The 20371-nt window shown below is 39.0% G+C and overlaps 1 protein-coding gene across 1 annotated transcript in view; it reads left to right on the top strand.

The window, feature by feature from the left end:
- EML6 (echinoderm microtubule associated protein like 6) overlaps nucleotides 1–20371 on the top strand; it is a 443186-nt gene that overhangs the window by 242975 nt on the left and 179840 nt on the right. The window contains exons 11-15 of the mRNA XM_006873534.1: nucleotides 6613–6780; nucleotides 7742–7848; nucleotides 11081–11199; nucleotides 15613–15799; nucleotides 19018–19123. Coding sequence (XP_006873596.1) covers nucleotides 6613–6780; nucleotides 7742–7848; nucleotides 11081–11199; nucleotides 15613–15799; nucleotides 19018–19123 — 687 coding nt within the window. The remainder of the gene's footprint in view (nucleotides 1–6612; nucleotides 6781–7741; nucleotides 7849–11080; nucleotides 11200–15612; nucleotides 15800–19017; nucleotides 19124–20371) is intronic.

Raw genomic sequence — 20371 nt, 5'->3', positions numbered from 1 at the left:
ACTCTTTTTTTCCTCTTCCTTTTTCTAGTTGAGCTCTGATCATCCAGTCATTGAAGCCAGGTCAAGTGGGTATTATCTGCAAGTGTGGGTGTACTTATGCATATGTTCTCTCTTCTTATCAACTGGATGCTTCACTCTCCACTCTAGTCCTCTGTGGCTATGTCACTGACTCTGGGCCCAAAAGTCCCCAGGTCTTCCCACACTGCTGGCCAATCAGGTCTCCACCTAGGTTCACAAGAGTGTATTGAATGTTGTAGGGCTTAGCTCGCAGCTTCATAGCTGTTTTTCCCTCACTTCCCCTTACTGGTGATGAACGTGGTTACCAATCAGAGCATGTATTCCCATTAAGTCTTAGTCTTAGAAGGGGGTTTGCCCTGCGGAGACCCTACCACTTGCCTTGATGTCTCCTGGGTGAGCAACTTTCTTGTTCTTGTAGTAATCAGTCGGTCTGCCTGTTTTATTTTGTATTTTTCCTATCGGTCTTTCTTTCAAGGAGTATCTTCTGTTCTTCTAGCTGCTCCAGCTGGTCTGCTTGTCCTTTCAAGTTGAAGTTTCCACCTCAGAGGATTCTGAATGCAGTTCAGGATTCCACTTACGGTCTTATGTAATGCAGAGGCTTCGCAGGAAGCCACTTTCACTGGGCACATTGTAGCCCCATGTTAGGTATTCCAGTCAATTATAGGCAGAAGACAGACTTACAAGCTTTCTATGGTGCTATTTCTGGCTATTCCTTTCTCTCCCCATCAAGTGTTTATTTTATAATGGTATGCCAGGGAATCCAAGATTCAAAAGACAGCCAAGCATCTTAACATTATTTCCTCCCCATCTTTCCCCATTCCAACCATGTCTCTATCCCTGTATCCTAGAGCCCTGTTGTTCCAAGGTTGTGCATGCATCATTATTTACCTCTGTCCCACTTAGCTCATGCACACCTGCCTAATTGTTTTCCCGTCCACTTTGTTCTTCCATTCCCCTCCCTCTTCTTGTGTAGTGTCCCCCACCCTAGCACCCAAACTATCCTGTGTCTATTCCCTACCCTGTGTTCCACCTTCCCCTCCCTCCCTTCATCCCACCCCCACATGCCAGTAACCAGCAAAGAATCACTCCCCCCTTTAGTATGGGTTATTTTTCTTAGTCTTTTACAGTAGTGGTCCTATGCAGTATATCTCCTTTTGTGACTGCCTAATTTCACTCAACATAATGTCCTCAAGGTTTATCCATGGTATACGGTGGCTTACAGCTTCCTTGTTATAATCTTCAAGGTAGCATAATATTCCATTGTGTGTATGTACCCAAGTTTGTTTATCCATTCTTCATTTGATGGGCTCTTAGGCTGTCTCTGTCTTTTTGCTGTTGTAAATAGTGCTGCTATGAACATTGGTGTGCATATATCTACTCGTGTTATGGCTCATATTTCTTGTGGGTAAATGTCAAGTAGAGGAATTGCTGGATCATATGGTATTTCTATTTCCAGCCTTCTGAGGAAGTGCCATATTGCTTTCCAGAAAGGTTGGACCAGTTTACAATCCCAGCAGCAATGCAGGAGCATCCCAGTCTCTCCACATCCCCACCAGTATTTATTGTTTTCTACTTTTTTGATCTTTGCTGTTATTGCTGGTGTGAGATGATATCTCATTGTTGTGAAACTTTCTCTTGAATGTAGAAAAGCTAAAGTAATTGGAAGAAATGAGAAGCAAAAGAGCTGAACAAAAAATTTAAAAGGGCAGCTTGAAAAAACAATGTAAAATATTATAATGAAATATACAAAGGCCTGAAGTTAGAAAACCTAAAGGGACAAACATGCTCAGCATTTCTCAGACTGAAAAAACATGAAGAAAAAATTCAAGACTCTGGTTACAGTGTTTTACTGTTGTCAAGATGTTATGCTGCTGCAACATAGAATATCAAAAGGACAAATATAAGCCTGTTTAATTTTATTATTAGAAGCCTAGTAAGGAACTGCCAGTAATTGATGTGAAACTAGGGATATATTGCTGACATCAGATGGCTCTTTGCTGAAAGCAGAGAATATCAGGAAGATGTTTACTTGTGCTTTATTTACTATGCAAAGGCATTCGATGTTTCAACCATAACAATCAATAGATAATATTGTTAAGAATGTCTATTTCAGAACACTCCATTTTTCTCAAAAGGAACCTGTGCATAGACCAATAGGCAGTTGTTCCAATAGAACAAGAGGATATTGAATAATTTAAAATCAGGAAAGGTGTGCACCAGGGTTGTATAATTTCACCATACTTAGTCTGTATGCTGAGCAAATAATCTGAGAAGTTGGATGGAAGACTCATTAATAATCTGTAATATGAGAAAGGCTCAAAAGCTGAAGTTCTGAATATTTCAACCAATCAAGAATGTGTGTGTGGGTCTGGAAAGGATTCATAGGATGGGAGTTGTTGCTGTTATTAAGTGCCGTCGAGTCAGTTCCGACCCATAGCGACCTTGTATAGGGTTGCTATAGGTCTCCCATCCTATGAATCCTTTGCAGACACTCACACATTCCTTGAACAATTACCTCTTAGGACAAGTGTCATGAATGTTTTAAGACTTGAGTTAAAGAAATTCTGGACATTGGAAGAGAAAATGTCAACCTTCACTATAGCTTGAATGAACTTGATGCAGTGCAGAAACAGAAAGATCCATGTATCTAGAGTGTAATGAATGAGTTGTAGAGGTGGATACCATGAGACTGGGGAGGTGGCAGGTTACATATAATGAAGTGTTTTGTAAGTCACTGCTGCAAGTTTGGAATGGAATTTCTGTTGAATTTTAATTGGAGGGATGAAATAACTAAATTATCTGTACCCCCATGATATTAAAACACCATCCATGGCTGATGACAACATTGAATGTGCATATGAAATGATTCTGCTGAATAGATGAGTGACCATGGATTACAAATCAGCAAATCATTTACAAATCAGCTATGGCTCTGTTTATTAAATAATCCACAACAAACTAGGGTTTTGAAAATTTGTGCAAGATTGGTACTAAAACAACTTACAGAAGAGCATAAATGAAGCATTTGGACATCTGAAAACAAAATTTGGACTGGTACTTGAAAGAAAGTAAAAGTTTCTTTTAAAAAAAAATTGCTACTGATGATGAGACATGGATGCATCACTATGAGCCTGAGAGTAAACGACAAAGTATGGAATGGAAACATCCTCAATTGCTGACCAAGAAAATTTTTAAAAGTCAACTATCAGCTGGAAAATTAAACTTTGGATTAAATGCAGAGGACTGGTATCCAAGGGTGTTGTGATATTGCATGACAATGCGCATTCACACACCACTGCCCACACTTTTGACACTCTGCAAAAACTTCGTTGAGAAAGTGTTAAAACATCCTCTTTATAGTTTTGATCTTGCTCCATTGTACTTGAACTTGTTTGGCCCCCTGAAAGCAGTGCGTTGATGGCAAAGATTCACCTCTGATGAAGAAGTGAAGACAGCTGTGCATTCGTGGCTCACAGCTCAGCCTAAAACAGTTTTTAATAAGGGAATATGAAAGCTTGCTGACAGATGGACAAAGTGTATTGAATAAAAAGGAGATTTTGTCAAAAAATGATGTTATTTGTCCCTTCTGAAAGTTGATTAAAATAAATACTACAGCCAGAGTATGGAAAATTTTTTACTCACCCTTGTAATTATTTCTTTTAAAAGAACAATTGGACCCTGTGTGATGGTTAAGGGAAGGCAACGTTTCACGTAGAGAGATTGTCGCAAGTGTCCACATGAGAGGTGATATGGGTTGAACCAAGGTATTAAGCACAGACATAAAGGGAGGGGTGTGTGCTCAGGAAAGAGTGTCAAGGAAAAATTGAAGATGTTGCTGATGAATTGGGTATGAGAATAGTGGAAATGAAAGGAAGTTAGGATGATTCCTAAATTTTGGACTTAAGCAATAGGGTGGGTGGTGATTTTATTTACAGGGATGGGGAAATGAGAAAGGAAAATATTTTGTCTGTGTGTGTACATGTTTTATGGGGGTAGGAGGGAGGGAATGTAAGAGAAGGGAACTCTTTGGCTTGTTTTGTTTGTGATCAGACATTCAAGTGGACTTGGCATATGGGGTGTGAGTTGCTCCAGGGAGAAATCAGAGACGAACACTAGGCAGCCCTGGGTAGAGCCCTCCTTTTTGGTGCAGAGGATGAACAGAAGCCTTGTGAAGTCATTTAGTCTTAAGGAGAGACTTTGAAGTGACTTCTATGGTCTGCATTTATACAATAAGTATTTGATAAGTGCTGTCCTAGGACCTTGAGATATCAATGAAAAGGCAAACACTATTTCCTGCCTCTATGGAGCTTTTGTTCTACTGAGGAGATAGTTAATAAACATAAACATGTTTGAGGGTGAAAATTGGTGTAGAGAAATTAAGAACAGTGGAGTAGAGAGTGCTTGAGTGAAGCAGCAAAGTGTTGCTATTTTAAATAGACTAGTCCAAGACAGCTCACTGATAGGCCTTCATTTGATAGACTCCTCAAAGAGGTAAGAGAATCAACCATTCAGCTTTCAGGAAAAAGAACACTGCAGACAGACAGAAGGAACAGCAAGTGCAAAGTCTGGAGACAGAAGAGAGTCTGACATGTTAGAGGAACAGTAAAGAGGCCAGTGTGCCTGGAACAGAGAAGTGATGAGAAAAGACCAGAGAAACAAATCAAATATATTAGAAAATTAATGGTTTTGCAGGCTCTAGTTCTAGCTTAACAAGGATGTATTAGTTACCCATTGCTATATAACAAATTACCCTCCACACATAGCAGCTAAACACAACAAGCGTTTATTATTTCACAGATTAGAGGTGGTGGTGGCAGGAATTCAGGAGTGGCTTAGCTGCGTAGTTCTAGCTCAAGTTCTCCTTTGAGGTTGCAGTCAAGATGTCAGCTGGAACTGCAGTTATCAGAAGACTAGAATGAACCAGAGAATGCACTCAGATGGTTCTTGGCCGGAAGTCTCAGAGCCTTTCCATAGACTATTTGATGGTCCTTATGACATGACATCCAGCTTCCCCCAGGATAAATGATCTGAGAACAAGAAGGAATCTGCAGTGCCTCTCACAGCTTCCTCTTGGATGGCACACCTTCACTTCTGCCATGTTACATTCATATTGAGTTGAATTTGTGAGGTCTTAATTTGTGATCATGTTTTTAAACTTCCAAACAGCTCATTAAATGATCTGTGGAGAGGGTGTAAAGGTCAGGGGCACCAAAAGATAACTCAGTACTTTCAGATCCGAAGTGATGTCGGAAGAATATGTCCTGCTTTCCCTTGATTGAACTTTCATCATCTAGCATCCTGGTATGGCACTGTAGAATCATCACGGACTGCTAACCACAAGGTTAGTGGTTCAAACCCACCAACTACTCCTCAGAAACCCTATACAGGGTCGCTATGAGCCAGAACTGAATCAGTGTCACTTAACAACAACAACAAAAATAACAGAGCATCCTGCTGTGGTGTTGTAGGATCAGCACTGGACTGCTAACCACAAGGTGGTTCAAACCCACAAACTACTCCTTGGAAATCCTATAAGGGTCACTATGAATTGAAACCAACTCGATAGCACACAACAACAAGCATCTCCAGCTGGTGTTAGGTAGAATCGGTCTGACTTTATAAACAAAACTAAATTAGGCAACTCTTTGAAGTAGGCAAGGCTGCTTTCTGAGACCCAAGGTCTTTCTTTTCCCCTCTGTGCCAACATTCCCCTCATCCTTTCAGAAGCCCTGCAGTAAGAGGGCCTTTCCCGGGTCAGAAAATGCTCTCAAGATGGGGCCACATAGCAGTTACTTTCACATTCATATCCATTTAAATCATTACCTCTCCTATGGATATTTGAATTTTAAACATCTTAAAGGAGTTTTTGAACAGATTCATGTTTCCCTCATTAAGGAACTTTATATTTAGAAGGACTTTAAAAGGTAGAAGTGCTTTTGAAGGAGGAACTGGGTATTTTGTTGGCCCCCTGAAATCTCAATAGACTGTAGAATAATAGGCCTTGAGGATATTAATACTTCTGTGGACAAGCATGTACTGGAAACTTTACTGCATAGTTCAACCACAAACAGAACTTCAAGTGGATTTTCTCATTGCAGTCACTTCCTGGAGTGGTGTTTACTGAGTAAAGCAACCAATTGAGGAGAAAAAATATTTATTCTCCCAACTCTACATGTACGTGATTCCAAGCAACAGTTTTGACTTCTTTTCTACTCAGAATTATTTTCTGTTTCTCTCTTGTTTTATCTTGCATTTAAACAAGAATGTATAGGAGGTTCATTCTTTATCACTTATTTGAAACAGGTTCAGATTTGTCTTTAGCCACAGTGCTTAAAATTTTAGCTTAATTCATACTGGAATAACTGAGATGATTTTAGGAGAATTTGATTTATTTGCTATGATACATGTAAAAGTTGAAAATTATTTTCTAATCTATTCAAAGTTCTTAAATATATCTAAGTTTTTTAAAAATTATTATGTTCTGATATATTTAAATGTTTTATACATCAACGTGAATAAGGAATGGGATAGACTGAATTTAATTTATTCATTTATTTTGCATAATTAATTTTCTCCTTGAAAATATCTTTTCAGGAGCCAAATTTAGAAAGTATGTGGGCCACTCTGCACATGTCACAAATGTCCGCTGGTCCCACGACTTTCAATGGGTACTGAGCACGGGCGGAGCTGACCACTCAGTCTTCCAGTGGAGATTTATTCCAGAAGGTGTCACCAACGGCATGCTGGAAACCACACCCCAGGGTAAAACCAAGAATAATGTTTCAACATCTCTTTATTTCTCCAGGAAAATGTCAAACCTCCCTAAGATCCATTCTGGAGGTAAAGAGTTAAAGCAATTTTGAAAAACTCATCCCTATAATAAACCAGAACTGGTATCAGGAAGAAGAGGGAAGGGATCTTGAAAATTAAAAAGGAAAATTCTTAAGACCCTCCTGGGTCAATTGAATCATTTTCTTCAAAAGAATTTGCTTCTATCAAATACAAGTTGAAGTGTAAAAACATCTTTGATGGTAGCCTTGGTGTATACATCATTTTAGCCTCTTTTGGACAATTGTAAGGGGCTGTGGATCAGGCTTTGGCATGACAGGGTACCCCTTAAATCGGGTGGCTTCCAGAGTGGGGTTCAAAGAATGGTCCATGAATGGGACGGATGCGTTCCAGTTTAGTGCATCCGTAATGTTTGCATGTACATCCATTTTAATGTCAGTAGGAATGATTAGGTGATAAAGAACTATTTGTTACTATTTGTATTGAGAGGAATTTTGTAGAAGTTTTGACTTTGACAATCTCTGATACTTGATGGACATGTTAAAAGGCTAAAGAGGATCTTTGTTGAAAACAATAATTAGATTTCCTTTTACTCCAGTCTTCCATTAGGTAAAACCTACCCTTTTTACATTTTTCAAAGCAAAAGGGAAAACCCAAAGATCCACTGTCTAATAGAAGTGAAGCCATGAGTTCACTCTGCTTGGGAGAAGTAACCCTAATCCTGAAAAGGGGTCAGGGATGAGCTGAGTTTCTCTTTCCCTGCCCAAAAAATGAAATTTAAACAAAAGATATTTTGATAATCTACACTAAATGAAAACTATGGTGTCATAATTTTTTTCTTTAAATTGATAGGATAAAAGAACGAAAATCTTTTAGTCTTTTCAAGCAGAGTCTCAGAAGTTTTGCTTGTTTCTTGTGGGCTGTGTTTCTGCAGAAGGTGGCACTGATTCCTACAGTGAAGAATCGGATTCCGATTTGTCAGATGTGCCAGAGTTGGACTCTGATATTGAGCAAGAGACTCAGATCAATTACGATCGCCAGGTCAGTACACAGGGAGCAATCCAAAGGCTTCATTAACTTGCAACTTCGATAGCCCGTTGAATGTAGACATTGCACTGAAAATGGTTGGTATTTAGGCAGAAGACAAAAAATAGGGACATTTTCCTAGATCTTGCTTTTAAATGTAGATTAAACAGTAAGCATTTATCTGATCCTGTCATTGTTGTTGTTGTTAAGTGCCATCAAGTTGGGTCCAACTCATAGCAACCCTCTATAGGGTTTCCAAGGAGCAGCTGGTGAGTTTGAACTGGCAACTTTGTGGTTCAAACCAACTGTGCAGTCCAGTGCATTAGCTCACAGAGCCACACCAAGACTCCATTAGAGCCTATCATTGTTGATGTTGTTATGTGCTGTCGAGTCGATTCCGACCTATAGTGACCCTGCATAGAGCTTCCAAGGCTATAAATCTTTATGGGAGCAAAAAGCCTCATCTTTCTCCTGTGAAACTGCTGGTAGTTTTGAACTGCTGACCTTGAGGTTAGCATCCCGATTCATAACCACTACGCTACCAGAGCTCCTTAGAAATTTAAAAAGTGGAAGAGTTTCAAAGCTGAGCTCATGCCACTCAGGATTCTCTGCCTCCCTAGTATCTATGACTTTAGATTTTTTTTTTTTTTTCCTTGCAGAAACACTTGCAAGTAAGGTATAGGATTTTTCATTTTCTTAGCAGGTTATTAAATCATATACTTCCTTTTAAGGGTAGGTAACCTCTGAGGCAGGGTGAGCTGGTTTCTCTCTTGCCTCATGACCACTGTCCTCCATGTAATTGAAATAAAAGCCCAAATTCAGTGTGCATGCTCTCTCCAATCTGAAATCATATCTAGTAAAAATTTGGGTAATTGCATCCAAATTGAGTCCTTTGAAAAAAAAAAAGATATTTGATCTTCGCAATAAAAATGGTGAATGTGAGAAAAGAGCATTCTTTCAGGGGAATCTGGACATATATTGCTATATTATCGTGGCAACCTTTGGAATTCTGTGTCCTTCTTTGCCATTTAACAAAGGTATGTGAAGCAGATTCTGTTCCTGGACATTGAGTTGATGAGATTTCATTTTTTAGATACATCAGCTGTCCATATTGCTCTTTCAAGGTTTCTGTGTAGACCTATGACAGCTGCTGTATATTGAGTGTGTCTCTGAGTCTATCCTGTCCTTTAAACATGCTGAATTCAACCCCACAATGTCCCTGAGAAATCCAATAATTTGTCTCCACCAACTTAATCTGTAATATTAGCATTAGAATGAAGATCTGAGTTTCTCTTTAAAGCCCATGCTCTTTGTACTATTTGGCTTCACCCCTTTCTATAAGCACTGAGTCATTTACTGAATTTCAGCAATAGCATTTTTTTTGTTTTTTTCCAGCGTATTATCATCCCTCATTTCCGTATTTGGAAAATTGGGTTCATACCAAGGTTTGTGAAAAGAAAACAAAAGGTCATCAACCATTCCTCCTACAGCTCCCTCTACTCAGCTGGTTTTGATCATTCATTGAAATGACCAGAGAGAACTCAGTATACTCACAGTTATGTGATCTAGGGAAGTGAACAGGTTACAATTCAGAGTCATGAACATTTAGGGAACAGTTTTTCCAGTCAGGACAACCTCTCCTCTACCATGGCCACAGGCAGACCTGTCTCTGCTCCCTAGCCTCTCTGCCCTGCCCCAGCGGTGTTGCAAAGCTCTCTTAGGGCTGATGATGAGGCCTACAGGACAAAGTTACAAAGTTCTCTTAGGGCTGCTGATGAATGCCTACCGCTTCGTGGGTCAGCAAATATAGCTCCTCCAATTTACATGCCTGGAGGCATCCCACTGCTCAGAGTCATTCCAAGTTACATGCTCTGTGGTCTGGGAAGCCCACTGCTCTGTCTCATGAAGATATAAGGGGGGAAAAGCAATTTTTTACAATTGGTAAGTAAGTTTTTATTTAAGAAAATGGTATTAGTGAAAGAATGAAAAGGCATGACTATTGAAATCTATGCTTAGGAATCTCCCTGAGGCCTTAATTTCTAAATGTGTCACATATACTATTTATGTTCAGAACATTCCTGAGTTATTCTTGAGCAAGGATTGTTACCTCATTCTACTGATAAAAAAGTGAGTCCCACAGAGGTTATGAAACTTATTCAAATAAGTCTTAGCAATGCCAAGGCTAGAATTCAGTGCTCCAAAGTAAATAGTTTATGAACTGCCAAAAGAATCCTGAATTCAGGGAATGACAATCTTCAAAATCTTAGTTCACTGCATCTGTAATAGGAAGACCAGTGATAAGATTTCTGACTTTTTTTAAAGATTTGGTCAAATCCTAAACAGTTTTTAATATAATAAAGTTTCTTGATTTTTAAAAAAGTAATATATTCACTCAATTCCAGTTCATAGAGACCCTGTATAACGTTTCTGAGGCTGTAAATCTTTCCGGGAGCAGAAAGCCTCATCTTTGTCGTATGGAGCAACCTATGGGTTTGAACTGCTGACTTTGTGGCTAGCAGCCCAGTGCTTACCTGTAGTGCCACCCGGGCTCCTTTAAGTAATATACTTGGAACAAATTAAAAACTGTCCTTCATGAAGGTGAAAAATTATTCATTTTATTTAATTTTCAAGGTTTTATTGACATTTCCTGATAGTAGAGCATAAACATACAGTAAACAACAGGTTGGTTTTATGTCTGTTTAAATTAAATTACAGAAAATGTTCTCTCAGTCAGCATCACACTTTAGGTCATACATTAGACCAAGAGGGGAGCTTTGCTTTATGATTCACAGTCTAATCCATCAAAACAGATGAGACTATGAAAGGAAAATAATTCCAAAGAGCAATTCTAGAAAGAACTGCAATTTCATGAGGTCTACATTTTGCAGATATCAGAATCTTCAAGAGATGTATTACCTTAGACGGAATTCTAACAAAATATTTTATTTATATTTTTGTTATTGATTTTTTTTCTAATTTTCTAGCAACTTATTATTTTGTGGCTATAAATTGCCTAAAAATCATAATAATGGCAAACAAAAATGAGAAAATTGTTATAGATACTAATGATCTAAAAGATATTTCATGTTAGTTTTTTTATTCATTAGAAGAAAGCCAAATTCATTTGCATACCTTATGTTCTCAAAACCATGATACTGAAGTAATATGTTCTCAGAATGCCAAGACATTGAGGGTTTAGAAACCTGAGGAAAGGAGTTTCAATTAAATGTTTGTGTTTCACTTTAAGGTTTACAAAGAAGATCTACCTCAGTTGAAGCAGCAAAGTAAAGAGAAAAATCATGCAGTGCCCTTCCTTAAACGAGAAAAGGCACCAGAGGATAGTCTGAGACTCCAGTTCATACACGGGTAGGTGGCCTGCCTGTGTGCCTTGATTAGTTTCCTCCCAGTCTCTACCAAGCCTTATAACCAGGCTGAGACAGACCCCTCCCCTCAGTCCTGTCAACTGCTTCTCTCTAGTGCGCATTTAACTGTGGGTGTTATTTTAACCATGATTCTCTGTCCAATTTTTTCAGTTGATGGTCCATGATTGTCTGTAGACAATCCTTCATGTACTTTTTGATTTGTTGCTATAGGTGCTCAATGCTATTTCACTTCTTTCTTGCCATCTTTTTTCCCTCGATCTTCCTGCTCCAGCTCCTTCCTATTCTATTTTGCTGGCTTCATACTAGGACAATGTTTTTCAGACATTCTGCAAATGCTATACACCCTTACACATTTTAAGTTAACACCTACAGTTTTTCATAATAAATTTTAAGCTTTGTGAAGAATATAGTGTCTGTTGCATTATAAACTCATCTGTCTTTTAAATGGCTTCAATAGAACTTAGGAGTCCTGGTGTAACACAGTAGGATAAGCACTGGACCGAAAAGTCAGTTTGAACCACAGGGTGAACCATTCAAACTCACCAGCCATTCCTGGAAACCCTATACAGGATCACTATGTGTCAATGGCACTTAATAGCAAGAAAGGGAACCTAAATGTCAAAGAAATTTTCTTTCCTCTATCATCCATTTAAAAAAAATATATGAACAAGCAGACCAACCTGGAGTGGCTAGAAGAACAGAAGATACTTCTTGAAAGAAAGACCTACAGGAAAAATATAAAACAACATAGGCAGACCGACTGTTACTACAAGAACAAGCAACATGCTTGCCCAGGAAACATCAAGGCAAGTGGTCAGGTCCCCTCAGTGCAAACCCCCTTCCAAGACTAAGACTCAATGGGAATACACGCTCTGATTGGTGACCACTGTTAGACACCGATAAGGGGAAGTGAGGGAAAAACAGCATTGAAGCGGTGAGCTAAGCCCTACAACGTTCAATAGACTTCTGTGAACTCGGGTGAAGACCTGGTTGGCCAGCAGTGTGGCAAGACCTGGGGACCCTTGGGCCCAGAGTCAGTGACATAGCCACAGAGGACTAGAGTGGAGAGTGAAGTGTCCAGCTGATAAGAAGAGAGAGCATATGCATAAGAACACCCACACTTGCAGATAATACCCACTTGACCTGGCTTCAATGACTGGATGACCAGAACTCAACCAGAAGTAAAAAGAAAAGGAAAAAAAAAAGTATTCTCATACAATTTGATGAACTTGACCTACACCTATGGAAGCAGTAGCTCAAAAGAGGGAACAAGTCCTAACAGCAAGAATCATTCCCACACCCTCCACACACAGAGTAGACAGGGATGGGCAACTTGGACATTGGCTACCCAAAATGGGAGGTGGGGGGCTATAAAGGCAAGAAGTGACTGGCTTACAAGCTTTCAAGAGGGAACCTAGATCCAGAGGGCATGGAGGAAGGTAGAATCTCCAGTAAGTAGTATTCAATCTGACTAGGCGGGGCTGATGCAATGAAATGCAGACGGGTCTCTTGTGATACAATAGTGAATAATTGTTACCAGGACTGATTGTGAGGGTTGGAAATGTAAAGGTAGATGTTTTATAGCAAGGAGGGGAGTGATTACCTTTTCAGTCTAGGAGCGGAGGTCCCTAGGACCATCAAGGGAGAAGAGCAGAGAGCAGGACCCTACCCAGAGAAGCAGTGATGCCTGAAATGGAGGCAGAAATGATGACGTGGAGCAATGGAGCAGCTGGAGACTTTAGATCTAGAGAGGGAGAGCAACTGTGTGCTGTAGACCTGGGGGGGCATGGGGGAGGGATTGCATGGAGGGGATTGTAACCATGGCAATGAGACGATATAAGATAGAATGAATGTAAAACCAGTGTTCTCCCATGTAAACTATCACATAATTCACAATAAAACATTAAATATATATATATATATGAACAAAGACTTTTAAAACAGTAGGATATTTTACTTCATCCTTATTTCTCTTTTTCTTTCTTTCTTTTTTTTAAATTGTGAACTGAGTGATAGTTTACATGGGTAAACATCAGCTTTACACCATTAATCCATTGCAATGATTACAATCTCCTCTGTGCTTCATAATTCAAAAATATTTGCTTCCATTCCCTCTGTTTTGGAGGTTTTTTGTTTTGTTTTTCTTTTTTGGTGGTGGGGGGTACACAGAAACACTCAGATATATATAATATTTAAACAACCAAAAGGCACATTCTGCAAGCCTGCCTCCTGGCCACCAGCACTCAGTCCCTCTCTTTCCATGAGTCAAGAGTCCTCAGCTGCTCCCTTTTTCCTTGACCCCATCTCTGCCTCCATCTCTAGTGTCACTGCTTCTCTGGATAGGGTTCCACATTCCGCTTGTGCTCTTCTCTTTTAATGGTCCTAGGGTCCTCTATTTCTGGACTGTATGATTAACTACTCCCCCGTTTTTGTTACAAAACTTCTACCTTTACAATTGTGACGGTCACAATTAAGTAATAATAATAATTACTCAACATTGAATCATAAGATTCATCCATCTTATCACTACCTGTTTTCACCAGACCTGTCTAGAAAAGATGAAAACTATTCAGTGGGGACTCTTTCTTCCTATGCACACTCTGAAACTAAATTCCCTCTTGAAAACCTGTAAGCCAGTCACTTTATGCCTTTATTGCCCATCACTATCTATCCTGTTTTCAGAGGGTATAGGGTTGGTACTTGATATGGGGACTCCGTCCCTCTCTGTTGGTATTTTGAGCTACTTTATCTATTCATATTTCTCTTTTAACTTATATATCTGTTTTACTTCTGGTACAAAATTTAGCCCTAATGTAATATGTATGTTTGATAGTTTTAAAAAATTATTATTATTAATCACTCTAGCATAGTTCCTGCTAGAAAAGTCTCTAAGTTCAATTGAAACTTATGTCCTATGACCATAAGATTCTAATGCTTCTGTTCAATGTGGTAGCCAGTAGCCAAATATGGCTACAAAGCACTTTAAGTGCAGCTAATCTGATTTGAGATGTGCTCTAAGTGTAAAATGGACACAGGGTTTCCAAGACTTTGGCTTTGTGGTGTTAATGCACTGGACTGTAAAGTTAGTTTGAATTACAAGGTCAAACTTACCAGTTGCTTCTCGGAAACCCTACAAAGGGTCACTATGGGTCGTAACCAACTCAGCAGCACTTAACAACAACAACTACTACAATGTGAAAAAAAAAAAAAGAATGTGAAATATTGCATTAAAAATGTTTTATATGGATTACATGCTGAAATGATACTATTTTAGATATGTTGAGTTAAAATGTTACTAAAATAGCTTTCATTAGTTTATTTTTATATTTATTTTTTAATGTGGCAATAGAAGGACTTAGATAACCTATGTGACTCCCCAGGATAAGCACTGGACTGGAATCAGCAGGTTGGCAGTTTGAATCCAATAGCTGCTCCACAGGAGAAAGATGAGACTTTCTACTCCTGTAAAGATTTACAGCTTCAGAAACTCTCTACAGGGTCACTATGAGTTGTAATTGACTTGATGAAAGTTAACATCACCAACATATGGCTCATGTAATATTTCTATTGACAGTGCTATTCTAAATGTTAATGATTTTTTCTAGATTTAATTATTATTAAAATTATTAGTAGTATATGGTTGACCAAATCAATATAAGTATATTACAAATTCTGATAAATTAACATAGAATAATGTATTAGATATTATTATAATAACATGAAAATTTTTCAGTGAGTTTAGATATCTTTGCATATGTTGTTGTTAAGTGCCACAGAGTCGGTTCTGACTCATAGTGACCCTGTATAGGGTTTCCTATCATATTATAATCTAAACATCATGTTTTGATTTTGATACATCATTTAAAACATTTAGAAGTATATCAGCTAATGAGTCCATTAAATCTCTTAACAATTTTGTTAAAAGCAGAGAATCGGCAATCACTTGACTTGCAAAGGATCCCTCACCCAGTAGTTATACTTGTTCACTTTCAGCCTCTTCAGGTGTATCTTGATGTGTTCCTTTGTTTTAGTGTCCCTGGAAGGTTTTACATCCCAAGGTAATAGGTCATACATAGTATGATTCCAAATGGGCAAGCGGAATGGTTCCCCACAGAGAAACACAACTGTGTAAAGCTTGTACCCCATCACAAGCATTGTCTTAGACTGACCAGAGTTGAGAATGAGCACACACAGTTACTAAGGATCTACTCCTTAGGATTCTGTTGAAACTATCAGTGCCTGTGTGCCCCTTATAAAGACACCATAGATGGCTAGCCCAGGTGACTGTGGAGACCCCTGGGGTTCCACTTGCACATCTCCACATGAAAACATTAGCTGTACCTCTGACAACTCGCGCTCTGTTCACTCACTCTGTATTTAACTGCATGTGCTTCAGTTACAGAGGCTATGACTGTCGAAACAATCTGTTCTACACACAAGCTGGAGAAGTGGTCTACCACATTGCTGCCGTGGCTGTCGTGTACAACAGGCAGCAACACTCCCAGAGGCTGTACTTGGGGCACGATGATGACATCCTCAGCTTGACCATCCACCCAGTGAAGGACTACGTGGCCACTGGGCAGGTATGTGTCATCTGTCCTTCAAGACTGGGGCCTACCCAAAGAGAGAGAGGAGTTAACGTTGGATCCAATTTATAAATTAGAAACTCAAGGAATACTGGGTATAAAGCTGAAGGAGGCAGGAAGCTGGAGATTCAGTGAAGGCTGTGTCATTTCATGATGGTGGTAGAATTGACCAAGGGATTCTTCTCCTGCAGTGATGTGATGGATGGAACTAGCGAAATCAAAAATAGTGTATGTTCCATGAACAGTCTGTACATTTTCCTCATCCCTGTATGCTCCACAATTAGGCCACCTAGGAACTTACTAGAGTCCTGGTGTGGCTCTGTAGGATAAGAACTGAGTGATAACAAGGCCGGTTTGTACTACATTGAATGGTGGTTCAAATCCCCCAGCCACTCCTTGGAAACCCTATACAGGGTCACTATGAGTCAACTGATTTGATGGCACTTTTAATGGCATGGGGAACATATGAAGTGTTTATTGGATTAATTATTTTTAATACTAGTATAGCATCTAGTGGAGTGCCTGAGTGGTGCAAACAGTTAACACGCTTGTCTGCTTAACAAATGCTTAGAAGTTCAAGTCCACCTAGAGGCACCTAGGAAAAAGGATCTGGCAATCTACTTTTTAAAACTCAGCCATGGAAAACTCTATAGAGAGCAGTTCTACTCTGACATACATGGTGTCAACATGAGTCAGAGCTGATTTGACAGCAACTAGTTGTTGTTGCTGTTGTTATAAGTCAGTTCCAACTCATAGTGACCCTGTCATAATAGCTAATGTATAATGAGTTTTTATAAAACATTAAAGCCATGTGGATTTTGACTAGTTAATTGTGTTATATTTTAGCCTTGCAAAGAAACTGTCATTGTATCTGAGTATTCTTTGAAATACCTTAACTTTGAATTGAGTCTATATTGAAAAAAATTTTCACATAGGATAAGCCAATTTAGTAACCAAAGAATCTGTTCAATTCAGGTTTATTATCTTTCTGGTAAAACAGTAATATTGCCAATAGTATGTTCAATTTTATACTGCTTTCTTCCAGTGTTAGATTACATTATTTATTCACTTGTATCTTGGACTTTTAACTGCAAGTAATACTTCAATAGCTAAGTGGAAATTTCGTAGAAAAACTCAAATAATTCCATTTTAAAGCTGGTCAAAACATTAAAAAGACACTTCACCAAAAGATACATAGAGGACTTAGTAGGCACATAAAGCTATACTTAATATCATTAGTGATTACCAGAAATACAATCAAACAAACAAACAAACAAAATCCAGTGCTAGGGAGTTGATTTCAACTCACAGCAACCATAGGTGATAGAGTGGAACTGTTCCTTAGGATTTCCAAAATAAGTTTTTATGGGAGCAGCCAGCTTCATATCTATCTCGCAGAGTGGTTGGTGGGTTTGAACCGCTGGCCTTGGGAGGGTGGCAGCTCAGTGCTTAACACACTGCACCAGCAGGGCTCCTTCTTTAGTCATTGTTGTTGTTGCTGTTAAGTGCTGTTGGGTTGGTTCTGACACATACTGATCCTGTATAGTTTTCAAGGAGACATTTGTGGAATTTGAACCACCAACCTTGCGGATAGTTCTTAGTGCCACACCAGGACTCCTCTTTAGACGTTGTTGTTGTTAAGTGTCATAGAGTCTGTTACAACTCATAGTGACCCCATGTAGGGTTTCTGAAGAGTGATTGGTGGATTTGAACCGCTGACCTCATGGTTCAGTGCTTATTCTACAGTACCATGCCAATACTCTCCACTTTAGTCACTAGGAAAGTGTATCCTAAACCTATACTGAGGTACCACTACAATAGATACTGCACCTATTAAAATGGCTAAAATTTAAAAGCATGACTCCACCAAGAGTTGGAAGGGATGAACAGGGGCCATAACCTGGGGTGCATGAAGTCCATGGATGAATCTGAGTGCTTGAAAGGAGTCAGTTTCTAGAAATGTGCCTTTTGTAGGAGAAAGGCCCATAACTTTTATATATTACTTATAAGAAGATAATAATACTCTAAAAGATAAGAACTGTTTCTTGATACACTGAATCTCCAAATGAAAATTAGATCATCTCATCTGATTTATATTTAATTTGCCATTAGATGACATTATTATGTTTTATATGTAATTGGTCATTGTTTTGCCTTTTCATTTGCCTCTATTATTTGTCTTTGTTATAAACAGTCAATGCTTGGCTAATGTCTAGTTAATAATATCCCTTTATAAAGGAAAATCAGAGTCAGTTTCTTTGCATTCACCCCTGAGGAGATAATACACTCTCACTATAATTGGTGGAAGGCAAACCATTGAGAGACCAGCATGCTGGTAGCCACTTCAGAGGGAGTGGACCTTGCAGAGTAGTGGGGGAATTGGCCTCATCTGGTTAAGTTATGCATAGGGCTACATGCTCTATCTTACTTTTTAGGGTCATCTCATCATACCCTGCAGATTTCATTTTCTCTATTTGAGGAAGACCACCTTACTGTTATGATATCTCCCTATTATTGGGAATTAGTATGATACTAGTATAAGTTTGGAGTCCTGGTGTGGTGCTGTAGGATAAGCCCTGGATTGCTAACCATAAGGTTGGTGGTTCAAACCCACCAGCCAATCCTTGGAAATCCTATACAGGGTCACTATGAGTTGGAACTAACTCAGTGGCACTCAACAGCAATAGTATAAGCTTATATCATTTAAGGAGAATCCACCTTAAGACATGTAGTTAAATCGTGATATTGCTGTTTCCCAAGAGGAGAAGCAGAATCGAGTCCCTCCTGAGGTGGTGATATCATTGAGATGGATTCAAGAACTCAGGGTGGTGCAATGACATTGTAAGGTGACTCCTTGCCTGACATATGGAATCTTGTGTGCAGTTGAGAGAGCAGAGAAGGAAATGATAGATGATAAAAAACAGATTAAAACATCTATGGTACATGCCTGAGTCTTACAAATTCCTTAACTGGGAACCACGTGCCAGGTCAGGTTCTACTGTTACTCAACTTGATGACTAGATAAGCCAGTTAAGACTTTGTGCCTCAGTTTCTTATCTGGAACATAATGAGTCTGGACTAGGTCAGTTTTGAGGGTTCTTCCCAATCTGCAGATTAAATATGCTTTGATGTTTGAGCAGCACTTGACTCTAAAGAACAAAAATCACTCTTATTATAATTTATAAGTAGTCAATACACTCACCCTGTTGTTTCAGGTTGGAAGAGATGCTGCTATTCATGTGTGGGACACACAGACTCTGAAATGTTTATCACTGTTAAAAGGACAACACCAGAGAGGAGTGTGTGCACTCGATTTTTCAGGTAAACCCCAGCTGTGCACAGCAGTCCTTGACTGTCCTTTGTTTTTTTTCCATCCTCCTCTTTGCTTCAGTTCTTTTTGCAATGAAATACCTCTTTCTATATCAGTTATTCTGGTCTACGGCCATACCACCCTGAATGCACCCGATCTTGTCTATATTAGTTATTCTGGGAGCACAGTGGCTCCATATGATAAGCACTGGGCTGTGAACCACAAAATACGTGTGTGATTCAAGCCTGCTGGCCATTATGTGAAAGAAAGATGAGGCTTTCTGCTCATGCAAAGAATTAAAACCTCAGAAACCCTATACAGAGTAGCTATGTGTCAGAATCGACTGGATGGCACTTAACAACAACAACAAATATTAGTTACTAAGTCTTAGGCTGGGAAGCATATATATGAATGCCTCATTAAAAACCAAATGTGGCTTGTAGATTATACTCTTTCTCCTCTAATGCTGCTGTAACAGAACCCACCACTCATTTGTCATACTGTGCTGACTTGGCTTTTGCTGTGATTCTGGAAGCTATTCCACTGGTATTTTAAATATCAGCAGGGTCACTCATGGTGGACAGGTTTCAGTGAAGCTTCCAGACAATGACAGATTAGGAATAAGGAGAGATGGATGACTTTTTAATGTTTAGCCACTGTAAACCTTATAAATAGTATTGACACATTGTCAGATATAGTGCCAGAGGATTAAAACATGAACACCGGCAGAATATTGTAAGATATAGTGCCGGAAGAGGAGCCCCTCAGGTTGGAAGGCACTGAAAATATGACTGGGGAAGAGCTACTTCTTCAAAGTAAAGCCGACCATAATAATGTGAATGGAGTAAGCTTTTGGGACCTTCATTTTCATATGGGACACAACTCAAAATGAGAAGAAATAGCTGCAAATATCCATTAAATATTCAGAACATGTAGTGTACAAAATATGAATCTAGGAAAACTGGAAGTTGTTTAAAAATGAAATGGATTGCATAAAGATGGGTATTCTAGAAATTAGTGAGCTGAAATTGGCTGGTATTGGCCATTTTTAACATGACAATCACATGGTTTACTATGACTGGAATGACAAATTTAAGGGGAATGGCATCACATTCATCATGAAAAAGAATATTTCAAGATGTATCATGAAGTACAATACTGTCTGTGATAGGATAATATCCATATGTCTATAAGGAAGACCAATTAATATGACTATTTTTCCAACTTAACACACTAACCACTAAAGCCAATGATAATGA

Source organism: Chrysochloris asiatica, unplaced genomic scaffold, assembly GCF_000296735.1.
Source record: "Chrysochloris asiatica unplaced genomic scaffold, ChrAsi1.0 scaffold00245, whole genome shotgun sequence".
NCBI lineage: Eukaryota > Metazoa > Chordata > Mammalia > Afrosoricida > Chrysochloridae > Chrysochloris > Chrysochloris asiatica.
The sequence above is the reverse complement of the archived record's forward strand: the minus strand, read 5'-3'. Positions and strand labels throughout refer to the sequence as shown.